At 41.5% G+C, this 17,854-nt stretch overlaps 1 protein-coding gene across 7 annotated transcripts in view; it reads left to right on the top strand.

Moving 5' to 3' along the window:
• Window positions 1-17,854, top strand: part of prex1 (phosphatidylinositol-3,4,5-trisphosphate-dependent Rac exchange factor 1) — a 275,267-nt gene that overhangs the window by 211,017 nt on the left and 46,396 nt on the right. For all 7 annotated transcript variants that reach the window (XM_034173311.1, XM_034173310.1, XM_034173315.1 and 4 more), the window contains exons 25-28: window positions 1,518-1,791; window positions 7,298-7,516; window positions 14,231-14,319; window positions 17,213-17,295. In XM_034173311.1, coding sequence (XP_034029202.1) covers window positions 1,518-1,791; window positions 7,298-7,516; window positions 14,231-14,319; window positions 17,213-17,295 — 665 coding nt within the window. The remainder of the gene's footprint in view (window positions 1-1,517; window positions 1,792-7,297; window positions 7,517-14,230; window positions 14,320-17,212; window positions 17,296-17,854) is intronic.

Genomic DNA, 17,854 nt, shown 5'->3' with positions numbered 1-17,854 from the left:
TCAGGTTTTATTTACAGTCAGGTACAGAAGTATTTCGACAGTGACACAATTTTGTGATTTTGCTTGTGTCCGCCATCATAACGGAGGTGAAATGAAACAGTCAAAATGTTCTTGTAGGGTAGATGTTCAGCTTTAACTCAAGGGATTGAACAAAAATATAGCATTAACCCTTTAGGAATTACAGCTCTTTTTATACACATTCTGTCCATTTTCAGGGACCACAGATAATTAGTCTGTCATCTTCTTCATGCTGTGGAATGCAGGAGAAAGCACCAACACCAGTAGGCCTCTAGGCCTAGATAGGACTTCTTACTTCTTCTTTCTTTAAACAAGTCAGTTCAATTCATTAATTTTATATAGCGCCAAATCACAACAGAGTCACCTCAAGGTGACTCACACAAAACAATAAAAAAACAAAATAAAATAAAATGAATGAAAAGATTTTAAAAAACACAGTAAAAGAGTAAAAAAGTAAAAAGAATAGTAACATAATATGCCAATATGCTACAAGTCAGGGGATGGATTCCAGGTCACTGAATATGTCTTGGACTTTATTTGAAGAACTATGAATACTATGGTGGTATGGTTCATTTGCATTTATTACTGAACATGTTTTAAATTCTGCACATAAAATATAGGGGTGCCTATAATTCTGACCAGCATTGTGTGTAATAGTCACTTGAAAATGACTTTAAAATGCACATTTGCACTTTTATGACATGTAAATTCTGCCAAATAATCACGTTGAAACTTAGACCCACAAGAAAAAACTTCTGAGGCCGCCACTGGCATTGTTATGATGGGGTACATATAGGAATATAGTTAAAACAGCTTAAGATTTGCTTTATCCATAGATCCAGATTTACTCTGGTCTCTGACTGTGTTACATACTTCATTATGATCCATCAAATGAGTTATTTTTGTTCTTGTCCTGAGGATGTACTGACACAACTTTCAAGGAAAGATAAAAGAAAAAAAATAGATCCGTCTAGACACCAGACGTAAGCATCAATTGTGGTTCCAGGATGGATCTTCATCTTCCGTCAGTGCACCATCTGCCTGTCAAACATCTGCTCAGCAGTCGTTTGCAGCTGATGAGACATTTAACAGTTGTGCTTTTTAGCATCAGTTCATCCACACACCAGCTGTGCTGATGTGTTCTGTAGGGCAAAGGAACACGGTATCTCCTGCAGTGATTTTTGAAAAAAGAACTGCATCATGTAGCACGACGATGTTGGTTTACAACAGAATGTGTGGAATGTTCATAAAACGCAGAAGGACGTCTCTGTTTCATGCTCATGTTTTCTGTGTGTTAACCTTTCACGCTGGTTGTGCTGCAGTGAGCTTAGTCTGTCTGCAGCCTTTGAACATCTCAAGTTATTTCAGCTTAGTTTGGCATTTCCCCTCCGTCTAATCAGTTATGGATCATATGCTTGCTGAGCATATCAGCTGCAAAGGTTTTTCTTTTTTTTGTAGTTTCAGTACATTACATAATCTTGGTGTCTGCTGTCTTCTAGCACAACTCAACCCCATGTCACACACCCTGCACTGTGTGACCAGTATGGGCGCTCCTACCTGGAACTGCACCGGCTTGGAAGGGGATGAGCCGGAAGGCAACGGGGAGGTGACCATGGATGGAGGAGACTGTAGACAAGGTGGCCACGGGGAAGGCGGGTTGAGCAATTTGCTCAAACAGGAGGACACGGAAACCCAGAACACCTACATTCAGCTGTACAGTCGCCTGGACGTGGCCGTGCGGGAGATGAGGCAGTATGTCACTCAGATAGACGTGTAAGTGGTCAACTGACTCATCCTGATATGTCACATAAACGGAAAAAGCTTTCACACGGATGTTCATGAAAAACAACAGATATTATTCTGACTGGAGCCTCATATGGCCTCTTCGTCTGCTGTTTGCTCTGTTTAAAGTTGAGGATTTAGAAAAGAAGCATTCTTCAGGTTCCAAATATTTATGGATCAAACCCAGTATGGGAACAGGGAGTGAGTGTACAACCCCTGGCAATAATTATGGAATCACCGGCCTCGGAGGATGTTCATTCAGTTGTTTAATTTTGTAGAAAAAAAGCAGGTCACAGACATGACACAAAACTAAAGTCATTTCAAATGGCAACTTTCTGGATTTAAGAAACACTATAAGAAATCAGGAAAAAAAAATTGTGGCAGTCAGTAACGGTTACTTTTTCAGACCAAGCAGAGGGAAAAAAAATATGAACTCACAATTATGAGAAATAAATTATGGAATCACCCTGTAAATTTTCATCCCCAAAACTAACACCTGCATCAAATCAGATCTGCTCGTTAGTCTGCATCTAAAAAGGAGTGATCACACCTTGGAGAGCTGTTGCACCAAGTGGACTGACATGAATCATGGCTCCAACATGAGAGATGTCAATTGAAACAAAGGAGAGGATTATCAAACTCTTAAAAGAGGGTAAATCATCACGCAATGTTGCAAAAGATGATGGTTGTTCAGTCAGCTGTGTCTAAACTCTGGACCAAATACAAACATGGGAAGGTTGTTAAAGGCAAACATACTGGTAGACCAAGGAAGACATCAAAGCATCAAGACAGAAAACTTAAAGCTTATGTAAAACTTATGTCTCAAAAATCAAAAATGCACAACAAAACAAATGAGGAACGAATGGGAGGAAACTGGAGTCAACGTCTGTGACCAAACTGTAAGAAACCGCCTAAAGGAAATGGGATTTACATACAGAAAAGCTAAATGAAAGCCACCATTAACACCTAAACAGAAAAAAACAAGGTTACAATGGGCTAAAGAAAAGCAATCGTGGACTGTGGATGACTGGATGAAAGTCATATTCAGTGATGAATCTCGAATCTGCATTGGGCAAGGTGATGATGCTGGAACTTTTGTTTGGTGCCGTTCCAATGAGATTTATAAAGATGACTGCCTGAAGAGAACATGTAAATTTCCACAGTCATTGATGATATGGGGCTGCATGTCAGGTAAAGGCACTGGGGAGATGGCTGTCATTACATCATCAATAAATGCACAAGTTTACGTTATTTTGGACACTTTTCTTATCCCATCAATTGAAAGGATGTTTGGGGATGATGAAATCATTTTTCAAGATGATAATGCATCTTGCCATAGAGCAAAAACTGTGAAAACATTCCTTGCAAAAAGACACAGGGTCAATGTCATGGCATAGGGTCAATGTCATGGCCTGCAAATAGTCCGGATCTTAATCCAATTGAAAATCTTTGGTGGAAGTTGAAGAAAATGGTCCATGACAAGGCTCCAACCTGCAAAGCTGATCTGACAACAGCAATCAGAGAAAGTTGGAGCCAGATTGATGAAGAGTACTGTTTGTCACTCATTAAGTCCATGCCTCAGAGACTGCAAGCTGTTATAAAAGCCAGAGGTGGTGCAACAAAATACTAGTGATGTGATGGAGCATTCGTTTGTTTTTCATGATTCCATAATTTTTTCCTCTGCTTGGTCTAAAAAAGTAACCGTTACTGACTGCCACAATTTTTTTTTTCCTGATTTCTTATAGTGTTTCTTAAAGCCAGAAAGTTGCCATTTGATATGACTTTAGTTTTGTGTCATGTCTGTGATCTGCTTTTTTTCTACAAAATTAAACAACTAAATGAACATCCTCCGAGGCCGGTGATTCCATAATTTTTGCCAGGGGTTGTAGAAAAACATGAAGAGAAAAAAGGCGTGTTATTGTTGGAAGGAATGTGACGCTGTGAATAAGTGTATAGTTTGTTTATTTGTACATATCTCACTAGCGTAGACTGTACATTAGACTGGCTGATGTATCTTACTTCTTGTTTAGTATACAAATAATGAATTTATGAGTTCAGTGGTATGAATATTTGATGAGGTGAAAGATGGAATGTTCCATGGTACATTCTAGGTTTCACCGAGTAAAATAATTGTTCCATTGAAAGAATGAAAACAAAACATATGTTATTTGGAGGGGTGGTGATGATCTAGTGGTTAAGCGTTGTGCTTGAGACCAGAGGATCCTCGGTTGAGGGCCCGTGGGCAAGGTCTTTAATTCCTGGTAATTGCTCCCGGTGTGTAGTGAGCACTTTGTATGGCAGCAGCCTGACATTGGGGTGAATGTGAGGCATTATTGTAAAGTGCTTTGAGCGTCTGATGCAGATGGAAAAGCGCTATATAAATGCAGTCCATTTCCCATTTATTTTATATAATGTCTAAAATAGATCCTTGTCATTTGATATTTTATTAATTTATCAACAACAGAAAAGAGACTTACATTTTGGTGTTCCTCTGGTGCTTAACAGTCCAACACGAACTTTAAATTGGAGTCCACAATTGCGCCGATGTAGTACGTGATGCTGTGCACTGACTTCGTGTACTTAAAAAACAAACAAACGAAAACTTTGTGGAGGTCCTCAGTTCAGCGAAACGTCGCGTCAAAAATTGTCCAGCTTTTCATCCTAACAGCTCTTCATGCTTCCAGACGGCTTACAGCAATGTGGATTTGGTTTTTGTGTGTGTGTTAGAAGAATTAGAAGCGCCAATTAGCTCCTTCAAATCTTCATCTGCCAGCCAAACAAACTCCACTATGTCTAGCTAAATGCCGCCCCAGGTAGTGTGAGTGTGCACGGTGGTCGGGGTGTGCAATAGCAAATTTCATATAACTAAAAAAGAACTATTGCACGGTCAGTGACACAACAGCAAATGGTATGAATAATCCATGTCACATGATATACAACTCACCAATCAAATGATCAAAGGACCCACTCAGCTGTTATATAATAGCAATACTAGTAGTTGGTAACAGTTTGAGTGGTCAGACTTCTACAGATAACCTGTCATTTGTGAGACACAAGCATGTTGGCGTAATCGGTTCAGGAGCAGACAATGCTAAAATTCATGAATCTGAATCAATCAATCAATCAATTTTTTTTTTATATAGCGCCAAATCACAACAAACAGTTGCCCCAAGGCGCTTTATATTGTAAGGCAAGGCCATACAATAATGATGTAAAACCCCAACGGTCAAAACGACCCCCTGTGAGCAAGCACTTGGCTACAGTGGGAAGGAAAAACTCCCTTTTAACAGGAAGAAACCTCCAGCAGAACCAGGCTCAGGGAGGGGCAGTCTTCTGCTGGGACTGGTTGGGGCTGAGGGAGAGAACCAGGAAAAAGACATGCTGTGGAGGGGAGCAGAGATCGATCACTAATGATTAAATGCAGAGTGGTGCATACAGAGCAAAAAGAGAAAGAAACAGTGCATCATGGGAACCCCCCAGCAGTCTACGTCTATAGCAGCATAACTAAGGGATGGTTCAGGGTCACCTGATCCAGCCCTAACTATAAGCTTTAGCAAAAAGGAAAGTTTTAAGCCTAATCTTAAAAGTAGAGAGGGTGTCTGTCTCCCTGATCTGAATTGGGAGCTGGTTCCACAGGAGAGGAGCCTGAAAGCTGAAGGCTCTGCCTCCCATTCTACTCTTACAAACCCTAGGAACTACAAGTAAGCCTGCAGTCTGAGAGCGAAGCGCTCTATTGGGGTGATATGGTACTATGAGGTCCCTAAGATAAGATGGGACCTGATTATTCAAAACCTTATAAGTAAGAAGAAGAATTTTAAATTCTATTCTAGAATTAACAGGAAGCCAATGAAGAGAGGCCAATATGGGTGAGATATGCTCTCTCCTTCTAGTCCCCGTCAGCACTCTAGCTGCAGCATTTTGAATTAACTGAAGGCTTTTTAGGGAACTTTTAGGACAACCTGATAATAATGAATTACAATAGTCCAGCCTAGAGGAAATAAATGCATGAATTAGTTTTTCAGCATCACTCTGAGACAAGACCTTTCTGATTTTAGAGATATTGCGTAAATGCAAAAAAGCAGTCCTACATATTTGTTTAATATGCGCAGTCCTACATATTTGTTTAATATGCGCTCTGAAGCAGGACAAATCCCAATGTTAGCATTCTCCATTATGCTAACATGCTAATTCCAGAATATTTAGAAGTTGGCACAGTTTTGTGCCTTGCTAACATACTTGCATTAAAAATAAAAAGCTTTTGGCTGCTACGGTTGTTCGAAGTTACCACAGCAGAGCCGCTACGATTGGTTTTACACCTGATGCAACTCCTGGGCTGTGTCTCAATTCAAAGGCTGCATCCTACTAAGATCTATTCTTCAGAGACCGTGGAGGCCGAACCAACCATTCTGAAAGGAAATGGTCTATTAGTTTATCCCAGCCCTGCCCTCTGTCACCTACCAACCTTGATAGATATATGAAACAGGCTAGCATAGTTGGTGTACCCTGTAGTTTAGTTATCATTTTTTTTTCAATACTTATTCATATTTATAATCATTACTTACTTAGAACTGTACAAACAGAGCCTGAAATTGTCCTTTCCCCCCCACAATTTACCTTCAAAAGATAAACTTGATGTATTCTTTGTTTTGGGAGGAAAGAAGACTGCATTTGTTGGCCTCATTCCATGGAGCCTTCAAAATGGGACAGCCTAGTTACCCTGTGCACCGCTGTGCTGTCCAGCCCAGTCTCACGTTTTTGTTTTGTTTTTTCGTGCTCCCGTCACGAAATGAATCAAATTTTCATGACAGGGTTTTTTTTTAACTCACTATTACTAACCCTACTCCTACCCCCAACCCTAACCTTAACCATAACCTAACCCTGCTCCTTCCTAATACATTTCATGCAGCCACCACGGAATGTATTAGAATGAACTTGTGCTGCCGTGATGAAAATGAGGCGCTTTTCGTCACAGTATCACAAACCAATAGAGTAGTATATTTTGTTCTGCTGAATCACGACTTGCCGCGACTCAATATACCAGCATGCTACCACAAGCATGTTAGCATTTAGGCAAATTTATGCTGATTTGTTACTGTACACATTTACCACAAAACAGAGGCAGAGGGGAGTGCAGAGAAAGGAGAAGAAATGTTGTCATGTTAGCATGGTAGCTTGCTAATAAATTAGCCGTAGCTGCACTTTGTTGTAGTAGAATTGCAGACTCACTGATCATCTTGCTGTAATATAAACAAATAAGTCGTATGAGTTATGAATTATTTCTGTATCTTCAAAATAAAAAAGCAGCTTTTTTGTTGAAGAAACAATACTAGTACCGTACAGTACAGAATAATGTGACCTCAATTAGAAGTATGAAGGTTGGCATCTGCAAAGTTTGTGAATGCTTCAGAGATTACTCATGGTATTGTGATATTTTATTGTGCCATCAGTGTTTTCAGATGTTTGGACATTGTTATAATGAAACTCTTTATTCCTACAGCTTGTTATCATCTATCACCGAACCCACACAGCTCCAAAGGGAGGGCGAGGAGCCTGCGGTCTACGAGTCGAGCCAGCTGCCCTCGATGGCCCCCTGTGAGGACGGCTGCGACCAGGACAAAGTGGAACAAGGTGGCATTAAAAGGGTCTGTTTCAAGGTGACCGAAGATGATCAGGAGGACTCAGGCCATGACACAATGAGCTACAGGGACTCCTACAGGTGAATGCTAATGCTTGTAATAAAATTCACAAAATTTCTAAGTAACTGCTAAGCAAGTGGCAACCTCCAGTGTGGAAGTGCCATAACCTACAGCACCTTGATGAAAATGCCTGTCTTTAGAATGGAAATAAACATGTTTACAGCCTGGTACAAAAAGTAGTTTTGGTCTCTGCAGATATTCTCCGGGATTGCCTACTCTGGGTCGGGAATGCGGTCTTGACCCAAGTGAAGGAGTTCAAGTACCTCGGGGTCTTGTTCACAAGTGAGGGGACAACGTTACGTTAGATTGGCCGGAGAATTGGCAGTATTGGAGGGGCGGTATTGCATTCACTCTATTGTACTGTTGTAGTGAACAGGGAGCTCCACCAAAAGGCGAAGCTCTCGATCTACTGGTCAATCTTCGCTCCTCCTCTCACCTAAGGGTCATGAGGTTTGGGTCATGACTGAAAGAAGTAGATCGCGGGTGCAAGTGACTGAAATGGGCTTCTTTAGGAGGGTGGCTGGTGTCTCCCTTAGAGATACGGTGAGAGGTTCGGTCATCTGTGGGGGGGAGCTCGGAGTAGAGCTGCTGCTCCTTTGCATTGAAAGGAGCCAGCTGAGGTGGTAAGGATCCCCCCTGGACGCCTCCCTAGGGAGGCGTTCCAGGCACGTCCATCTGGGAGGAAACCCTGGGGAAGACCCAGGACTAGGTTGAGAGATTATATCTCTACACTGGACTGGGAACACCTCGGGATACCCCAGTCAGAGGTGGTTAATGTGGCCCGGGAAAAGGAAGTCTGGGATCCCCTGCTGGAGCTGTTGCCCTGTGACCGATCTCGGATAAGTGGATGAAGATGAGCGAGTAGATAGTCTCCCCCATCATGACAACTTGGGGTTTAAGCCATAAAGTTATGAATATGGTTTGCTGTGCAGTTAATTGTACTAATGCAAAATCGAAGATGTCTGCGCTCCAGTATTTCTTTTGAGTGAAATTGTGGTAGTATATAATTTGTATGCTAGCATCATTAGCACTAATTATCAGGTATTGATAGGTTGGTGACATTAGTTAGAGTGGGATATTGATGCTATTTGTTGGTCATAGCTTTGAAGAACCACCGCCCAGTCTGAAAGATGTTGATCACCCAAACCTAAGTTATCCAGTTTGTTATTCTTGGCTAGTTTGGTAACTTTGAGATAGGTGGGTGTGTTGAGTTTTCATTTGTCCCACCCAGGCCACATCTGTGTTGCCCATGCTCCACCCCTTTATCCATTTATGGGTTAGACTGGTGTTAGGCAGAGTCTGCCACTGCCAAGATGGTGGCATCCAATCCAACCCACTTGAGTTTCAAAATATGGGTGAAGTCATGGAGGATTTGTCTAGAACACTATGCTGTTAATTTGTCAGGCTCACAAAGTACATGAAATTAACAGCACTGACCATAAAAGCTTTTTTTTTTTTTTTTTTTTGCCTCCAAATGTTGAGCTAAACCTTCAATTTGAAAAACATAATTTCATAAAGACTTGTTTCCTCTTTTCACAGTAATTTGTGTTTTTAGAGCACAATATTTACTTGGTACATTTGCATTTTTCTCTCTAACAAAAAAAAGGGGGGAGTACATACGAGTAGACATCTTTAATTTTTTACCTTGATAATTGTTGACTATAAAATATGACCAAAGATCAGTTTCCTCTTGACTTTTCAAACCTGTAATGCTTCTCCCCCAATAGAGACTGAAATTGACTCCAGATGTTGGAATTTTCACCACGATCAGAGGCTAAAAATGACTTCAAAATGTTTTGGTCAGATCTGGTTATGTCATTTACTTGTTGTGACTTCATTCAGATGCTTGTCTGTGTGTGTGCATGTGTGTCTGGTCCTCTGGGCAGAGCTCCACAGAGCTCCACCCTCCACCACCCACTAAGATGTAGTTATTGGTTGTTAGTGTGGTGGGCTGGTGTATAATAGAGCCAAATGTTGGGGTGCAGCCTCCTCACCCACTCTGTCATTAAGGCAGGCCAGACCACGGCACGTAAAGCGCAGCTACCTCACTGCAGTAAAGTGGAAAGGAGAACGCAGGCTGTTGTATTGTGCAGCGTCCACACACACTCGTTGGGGATTCATAGTCCAGCTTCTGAAACCCAGTATTAAAATGTTCTCGATGCAAGGGTGTAGTGGAATAGTGCAAACAGAGTGGATGTGGAATCATCTCACCTGTGAAATTTTGGATGTGATGACGTGCTGCTGCATTACTGAAGTGGGTGGTGAATCTTTTTGAGACCAGCAGAGAGAAGCCAGAGGCAGTGACGGACCACAGCAGAGCATAACAGTCCAGAGGTCACTGGCAGAGTACAGCCTGTGAGGAACATGATGTGAGAAGAACAGGAGAGGCTCGTTTATGCGCACGTGCAAGGGGTCAAAGAGAGGAAAACACAGAAAGTGCTGTGCACACAAACAGGCTTTCTCCTATAGCTAATGATGAAGTGCTCCCTTAAGGGTGCATGATGTCAGATTTCTGTCTAATGCCTCCAGCTGCTGTATTTCTGTCGTTGGGATCATGAGTTTCTGTTGGACGTTTGTCTGTTATTTCCTGACTGTTCGTTTGGGCTTCCTTCCATACTGATGTTAAATCTGTGTGGTCCCAAGCTTAGTATATTGTTGTATAATACATTCAAGAATTGCTTATGGCACCATGAATCTTTCAGAGATGGTTCGTTGGAAGGAACCAGACTAAATGGAGATACAAAATTTTACTCTGTATGCGTTGGCTTCATTGATTCATTTCTGCTTTCCTTCTTTCTTTTGTTGTATGAGGCATAAAGAACTCTAGTAAACTGCTTCTTGGCGCCACCGAACAGACAAAAATGTCAATGCGGAGCTAAACGTGCACACATTTTTCTCACTAAACATAAATAAACTTACTATATGACTATACATTTTTTAAAACTTTATAGTAAGCCTGACCTTAGCCTAGCCAGCCTCTTCATTGCAGTTCTGGCTGCCCCATAAGTCGAATACCCAGTAGTATGAAGGTTATTCCCTATCTTTTTTCAGGTGCACATGAAGGTTAAACTGTATTGTTATTAAAGACTATGGTCTTTCAGTTTGAGAGTCTGATTTATTAAGTCTACACTTTCTTTAAGACCCAACACCTTGTCTTCATTCTGATTTTTTTCTTTTCATTCTATGGTGGTTAGCATCCTGCTGCTTGGTGCATTACCCCCACCTTCTGCTCCTTAGTGTGGATCAGACAATAGCTCCTTCAGATCAGTGTACAAAGCAGCTTTTGGTTATTATGCAGTTAGACTGTGACACCTTGTGAGTGTAGATGAAGCTTGCGTGGTTGCATGTGTGGTTTAGGCTGGGCTACATCTGCTACTAGAAACATAATTATCACAGTGGCGCTCATGCTTTTGGCAGGAGGTGTGAGAGTAAATATGGAAACTACCTCTTGGGTGTGAGAGGAGGGGGAATGTGTCTAACACACACAACTACTCTTCCAAGAGCAGATACACATCGACTGAATATATATTGGACAAATCCTCCGTAACATCAACTATAGCTTTTGCCAAGAGCTGTTTTGGAGCTCAAATAGTACATCTCTGAGTGTCACCATGTTGGCAGTGCTTACTCCTGTCCAAGTCCCAGACAACCTGCGTGACCTCTGTTTGACAAATGAACCCCAAGCACCTTTCCATCTAAGAATTACAGAACAAGCTAAGGCTAACAGGCTAGCCTTGTTTTGAATGCTTTATTTCATATTTTTGTGGACTGGGTGGTGGTTTTCGTAACTGGTGGCTTGTGTATTTGCATTAAAATAAACAAAAGTCAATCAAAATCTGCTAACAGTGATAATGGTGTTATACAAATGAAATAACGTGACAATTTAACTTGATGGAAATACAGCAGCACAGACTTCTTAGGTGGTCCATTAGTACAATTAATCACACAGCAAGCCATGTTTTTCAAATATTTGAAATGGAATTCTCACACAACAGCTAGCAGCCAGAAAATGACTAAAAGTGAATAAGAAATTACCTTTACTGAAATGATTTATCTTTGTAAGGGTCTGAGCACAACTGGAGACTCCAGAGCAGAGGACAACACTGGTGTAAAAAGTAAACTGTCTTTATTGGCAGACGATGACTTATCAGAGTTCAGCACACAACAAAATACAAGTCTGTTCAGCAGATGTCTCCTTGTGGGAAGAGGCTGGAGGATTAACCGTGGACACGGGCAGAGAATTGAAGCACATCAGGAAATCCATCTGCTAGCTAACCATGTCTAAAACAGCAATTGGATTGACCTGAGAGAAAGATAGAGGGTCCAAACACAGATCAGTCATACCATGTAGAGTCCAATAATTTGCAGGAAGAACTTGGTAAACACACAGCAGCAGTGTGGGTCAGCAACAGGGAATCAAACAGAAGGAAACATTGTGACAAAACAGGCATGGAAGATAGATAATGTGACACTGGAATGAGGGACTAGATACAGCTATATAGTGTGCGACTCAATTAAACACGGCAATTAGTGTGCATATGATTCAGAAGCCTGAGTGCGCATGGACAGGAAGTACAATTGAGGAAAAGCACAAGACACATATGTGTCAAAATAAAAGCACAGCAGGACAAAAATCACAAAGAATGTACAACCAAGAGCAACAAAGTAATATAACGCAAACCGTTGCACCTTTGGCTGGACTTGCCAAAGCAGTTGGGGAATACACCTACAAGAGAGCTATGTTTAACCAAAGAACAGTTTGGTGGAAATTGAATTGAAAATCAAAATTTTGAACTTTTACCCAAATGATATTGACATTTGCCTAAATTAACCCTAGATCTAGATTTGATCTTCATACATTTAGCAAATTTGGTGGAACTTGGTCAAAGGACCTGGGAGGAGTAAGGGAGCAAAGAGACAAATGTTGCTCAAATTATAGTATGATGTACACAGGATGGCTATCATCACAGATTTGCAGCTGATGTCCTCAGAAGATGTACCAAATGTATTGTAACTGTTGTATGGCTGGGGGGGGCTGGCTGCCTTTTTGTTTCTGTCTTTTGTCCTGTCTTTTGTTTTTCCTTCCAGGTGGCTTGCATTTGGGACTGAGTGGCTGTGTAGCTGAGTTTATCAGGACCTCACCCTGATGACCTGAGGCTGATCACCTGCGGCTCGTCAGGACTCACAGCTGTGGTGCATCTACATGGATTGGAACATGGTGGCATTTAAGACTGGAGTACACAGTGTGTATTTGCCAGAGACTCGACCTTGTGACCAGACGGGTGAGATCATCGTCTCGGGAGCCATCTCATCATCAGTGGATGCAGAGAACGTCCAGGTTTGATGCATGGTCTGTGAAAGAGGAGGGGGTGAGGTCTCACGCTCGTCAGCACACTTCCTGAGGTACGTTAGATTTTGTGACTAACATTTATACAGTCAGTAAATGTGGTGTCCCTCACACCTTATTATATTGAGCTGTATGTTGGTCGTGTAATCAGCTTCCACTGCAGTGGAGTTTTGTGAACTGGGTGTTCCATGCCTGCAGGGTGGGAAGCTGATTAGTAATTAAGCCAGGAAGTGTTTGCTGTTTGTGCACCTTTGAGCGTTCTCTCTGTGTGTTGAGTGTGGACTCACATAATGATTCCTTCTTTCACAGACTCGGTTTGTCGTGGCCACCTGGGGGGTGTCGGCGGGGTCCTTGGGTCCGAATTGGTTCTGGCTCCGGACCGTTGGCGCTGCTGGGAGCGCACCGCAAAACCACCACGCCAGACCGTGCACTTTTATATTTTTTCACAACACTGTTATGTTCATTAAACTCTGTTATCCTTTGTACCGTGCTCTGCTTATTTTATACTGGGTCCTTCAAACGCTGGTCGGTTCTCCGGGCTGCGTCCGACTCATAACAGTAACGTCAGTTACACTTCACATTGTGTAGTTTGTTTTCATTCAGCACGTCTCCTGGCTGTGGTCTCATTGTGGTTAAATCTTCAAATTCGCCAGTGACAAACACCCGCAGATCAGGGTCTGGGGTGAAATTATCCCACGCATTTCCATCATCCAGGCAAGCAGGAAAATGGCAAATAAAGATAAAGCCAGCAGTGATGTGACTTTTTGGCCATTTGTCAGGATAATTAAGCTTCAGTTTCTTTGAGGTGATATTGAGCATGTTTACATGTATCAGTGGGTAATTCGAGTGATGTAAATCTGCCTCATGTTCCCACTAATCATCTAGATGAATGGCTTTAAATCCCACAATAAGCCCTTTCACAAAACATCCGAGACAGGCTGATGTTTTGTGTACATGTACACTGACGACTGCGCTACAACACCATGTCAGTGTGAAAATATTACACGGTGTATTAGCATCACTTTACCGCACGTATGGATTTATTATCAAATATTTTGTAATTTAATGTAAATACAATTCACTTTCACTCCAATGGAATTCTTCTGCAGTGAGCCAGTTGTTGTGAGACGCATTTAATTACATCGGCTCTTGTGAGCTGTAAATCACAAGAGGCGTTTAGGATTATTTGGCAGCATAATTACAAGAAGCCACTTTCCAAGTCGTCACTGTGGTTTAAGGAAAGAATGAACCCTTTGCCTTGTTTTGCATTTAAATTGTGTGTGTGTGTGTGTGTGTGTGTGTGTGTGTGTGTGTGTGTGTGTGTGTGTGTGTGTGTGTGTGTGTGTGTGTGTGTGTGCGTGTGCGTGCGTGCCTGTCTGTTTTCCAGTGAGTGCAACAGCAACAGAGATTCCGTTCTGTCCTACACCAGTGTCCGGAGCAACAGCTCCTATCTCGGAAGTGATGAGATGGGATCAGGTAACAGTTCCTTTGAACAGTTGCTTCTTTTGTTTGTTTGTTTGTTTTGGTCTCTACAGGATTTATTCCGTCACTGTCATACACACTGCCACCCACAGTTTCTTACCACATAAATATTGAATAAATTACACTGACATATTTGTTCTTTTAGTTCTGTAATCTTTTATACTGAATTTAAAATGAAACTGTAGCTCATTTTGAAAAGAAGTGTCAGTCCTTATGACCACGTTGTTCCGAAAATAAGGTGACCCTGATTATAAGAGAACTCCATTTTCAAGACATATTTATAGAAAGAGACTTTCAGAAGACCAATTTTTTTTTTAAGTACTTTTATTTGAAAATAATGCTGAAAAAAGCACATTTTTCAGGCATGCACTGACAAGTGGCAGCTGACTAACATTTTTAAAACAGTCTGTCTTTTTAGGCTTCAAACATTAACTTGTCACACAATAATTCTTGGTTGCTTGAGAGTTGTTTGACGACTGCCACATTTGTAACTATGAGCTTAAAGTTTGTATCTTGACAAGCATACAATACATGAGGCGATTTTTTTTATTTATTTATTTATTTTAACAACACTCACCAGCAAGTGCTTCCACAGACATTTAGAGGGTGGGCCACTTCAATCCTGGAAGCCACACTCATTTCCTGGGTGATTTTCACCACCTGTTTTAAATTGCCAATGGGAAAGAGTCTGTCCATTGATGACTAAAAGTTCTGTTTTGATCTAGAGGTGAGAGAGGAGGCCAGTCAATAAAGGTGCCCTGAAACGAGCATGTTTTTGATTCACACAACAGTATATGACCTGTGTCGTGATGCATCGTGCTGGAGAGTAAACTCATCTTTAACTGGTGCAGACAGGATGCCAGAGCCACGACGCCGGTGCGTGCATTGTGCACAGAGAATTTTGAAATGTTCAAAAACTCTTTCATGCACAAATGTAATGCTAGGTGGCGCGATCTAATCTCAAACACGACGTGCAGCTCGTCAAGTGGAGTAAAGAAAAAGTGAACAGAGCAAGTGGTGATGTCAGCGGATCGCATCAGAGCGCAGCTCGTCTGAAGGATTATAACAAGAAGTTAAATATGTTATAAAAATAAATACTTTAATAGCTGCACACTAGAAGGAAAAAACACTGTTTTACCAAGCCATGACAATGTAAACAAGTCAAATAATTATCTTTTTAGATGGCTCAAAATGCTTTCTGCAGCTTGTTAGGCGCACATGTGCGAATGTCTCCGGCTGCAGCCTCCTCTATGATTCAGGAAGTGATTAGAGCCATTTTCAACGACCAATTTGCAGAAAAAAAGATTAATCTGCCACAAAAATAATTATTTTATATACTCAACGTCCAGCGCAGAGCGCGTGGCAGCTGGTAGAACAAAAAATGACGTCCAGCTGTGAACACAGTGGGTGGGATCGTCACGACACAGCTCGTGCTGTTGCGTGAATTAAAGACATGCTCGTGTCAGGGCACCTTAAGCCTCCTTGAGCAAGGCCATTCATACCCAAGTAGGTGTCGATGTGCGATTGAGTGCCTTGTATAGAAGCGTACTGACATCAGGGTGTATGTGTGTGTGTGTGTGTGTGTGCATCACTGAAAAGTGCTTTGAGAGTCAGATCTAAAAGCACAATGTAAATGCATTACATTTCACCATTTATCTATTTTCTAGTCTTTTGTCGATGGGTGCGTATCTCACTCAGTGACTTGAGTTGCGGCGATTATGAGAATACGCAACTTTATTTGGCTGAGTAGCATCTTGTATGATTTACAGTCCATGCAACTGTTTTTGAGCACTGGGCTACCATACTAGTTACAAAGGCTAGAAGAGTTGTCATTTAAAATATAAATAATTGGTATAAATATGTTCATTTGCAGTAATTTGTCAATATGTCCAGAGAGGATGTGGTCTAGACTCAGTTTTAGTCACCTTGTGTATAGACCAGGGGTGGCTAGTCATGTGCCATGAAGGGCCAAGGCAGTGCAGGTTTCCTTTTCTACCAATCACCTCAGCGGGTCATTTCATTGATGATCAGGTGTTTCAGATGTTCAGGGGAAAAGCTCATCAGCAAACCCACCTGCTGAGGTGATTGGTTGCAAGGAAAGTCTGCACGGTCTTGGCCCTTGTTGCCCACCCCTGGCTTAGACCCAGAAAATCATAAGGCGACATTTTCCCCAGATACCCCTGTATTGTTCCAAATATCTGGGGAAAAATGTAGTCAAAAATAGAAATAAGAATAATTTCGTATGGTTACAGTTCTGTCTTCATCTAATATGGACTATAACACCAAGAAACTACCATAAGACTGGGACTCAGTGCTTTAACTTCATAATCACTGCTTCATGACAGATTCAGTCTGCTGCAGTCTGGAGCCAAATCAATAAAGCATTTGTAGCATCCAAATATTTATCAGAAAACCCTGTAACTAAGTGAATTCAACATAAACAACGTAATCCAGTTTAAAGCTCACACACGCTTCCTGTGTGTCAAATAAAGACATGAACTAAAACGGATGTTTGTGTTAGAGTGGAATTAGCTGACTTGTGGCAGCTCTTCAACTTGTGATAATGTTGATCATTTGTCATGTTTTGAGAACAGAGAGAAAGAATTTCGAGGAGGCGACGGATATTTTACACACAATATTTCCTAACTGCTGCAGCAGCATAGTTGTGCAGTGAGAAACATATCCACCACTTTTAGTTTTTGTTCAGCATTAGCGCTCGCACAGCGTCACCGTGAGGAATGTTGTAGTAAATTTCCTCTGTTCATCCTCTCGTTTGATGCATGAAAATTTACGTTTGAAAACAGATTAGGCAAAAATTTGGTTAATGAGTGAAGTCAAAAACATTTGCATATCTCTCCTTGACTTGTCATGTGATGGTTTTTGCCAGGGGACGAGCTGCCGTGTGACATGAGGATTCCCTCAGACAAACAAGACAAACTGCACGGCTGCCTTGAGCACCTTTTCAACCAGGTAGCCAACTGGATTCAGAAGTGAAAGTTTGAATTTCTTCTAAAAGCTGTTGTTTTGTTTCACTTCCACAGCGTCATGGTCACCGATGTTTGCAGGTTCTTGCGTGGCTCTTTGTCTTTACAGTTGTGCATCACCACTGGGGGGCAGTGCTACATGCCAATACGTGAAAATGTAGTAGAAGAACGCCTGGTTGGAAAACTGAATTTACCCTGTTGGTGTAGCATGGTACTGCATGATTTTGAATATATGTGAGGCCAATGAAAAAAAAAAAAAAAGTTAAAAGTTCTAATATTTCAAAGCAGGCACACACATGTATTTTCTTCACTAACACAATGTGTCCTTTTGAGATGAGTACTTGAAATGTATCTATTGTTTTCCTTTGTGCATCAGTAGAAGGTTGACTGCCAATGAAACTCGACTGTTTTTACTCCAGATTCCACCCCATCTGCGATGTCACATTCAGTGATACCTCGCCGATGTTACAGTGCATCGTAACTTTGTATAGCATTGCATCGAATGATGGGTGGTGCTCTTCAAACACTTGACATTTCATATAATT

This window comes from Thalassophryne amazonica, chromosome 6 (assembly GCF_902500255.1).
Source record: "Thalassophryne amazonica chromosome 6, fThaAma1.1, whole genome shotgun sequence".
Classification (NCBI taxonomy): domain Eukaryota; kingdom Metazoa; phylum Chordata; class Actinopteri; order Batrachoidiformes; family Batrachoididae; genus Thalassophryne; species Thalassophryne amazonica.
This window is presented reverse-complemented; position numbering and strand designations above follow the sequence as displayed.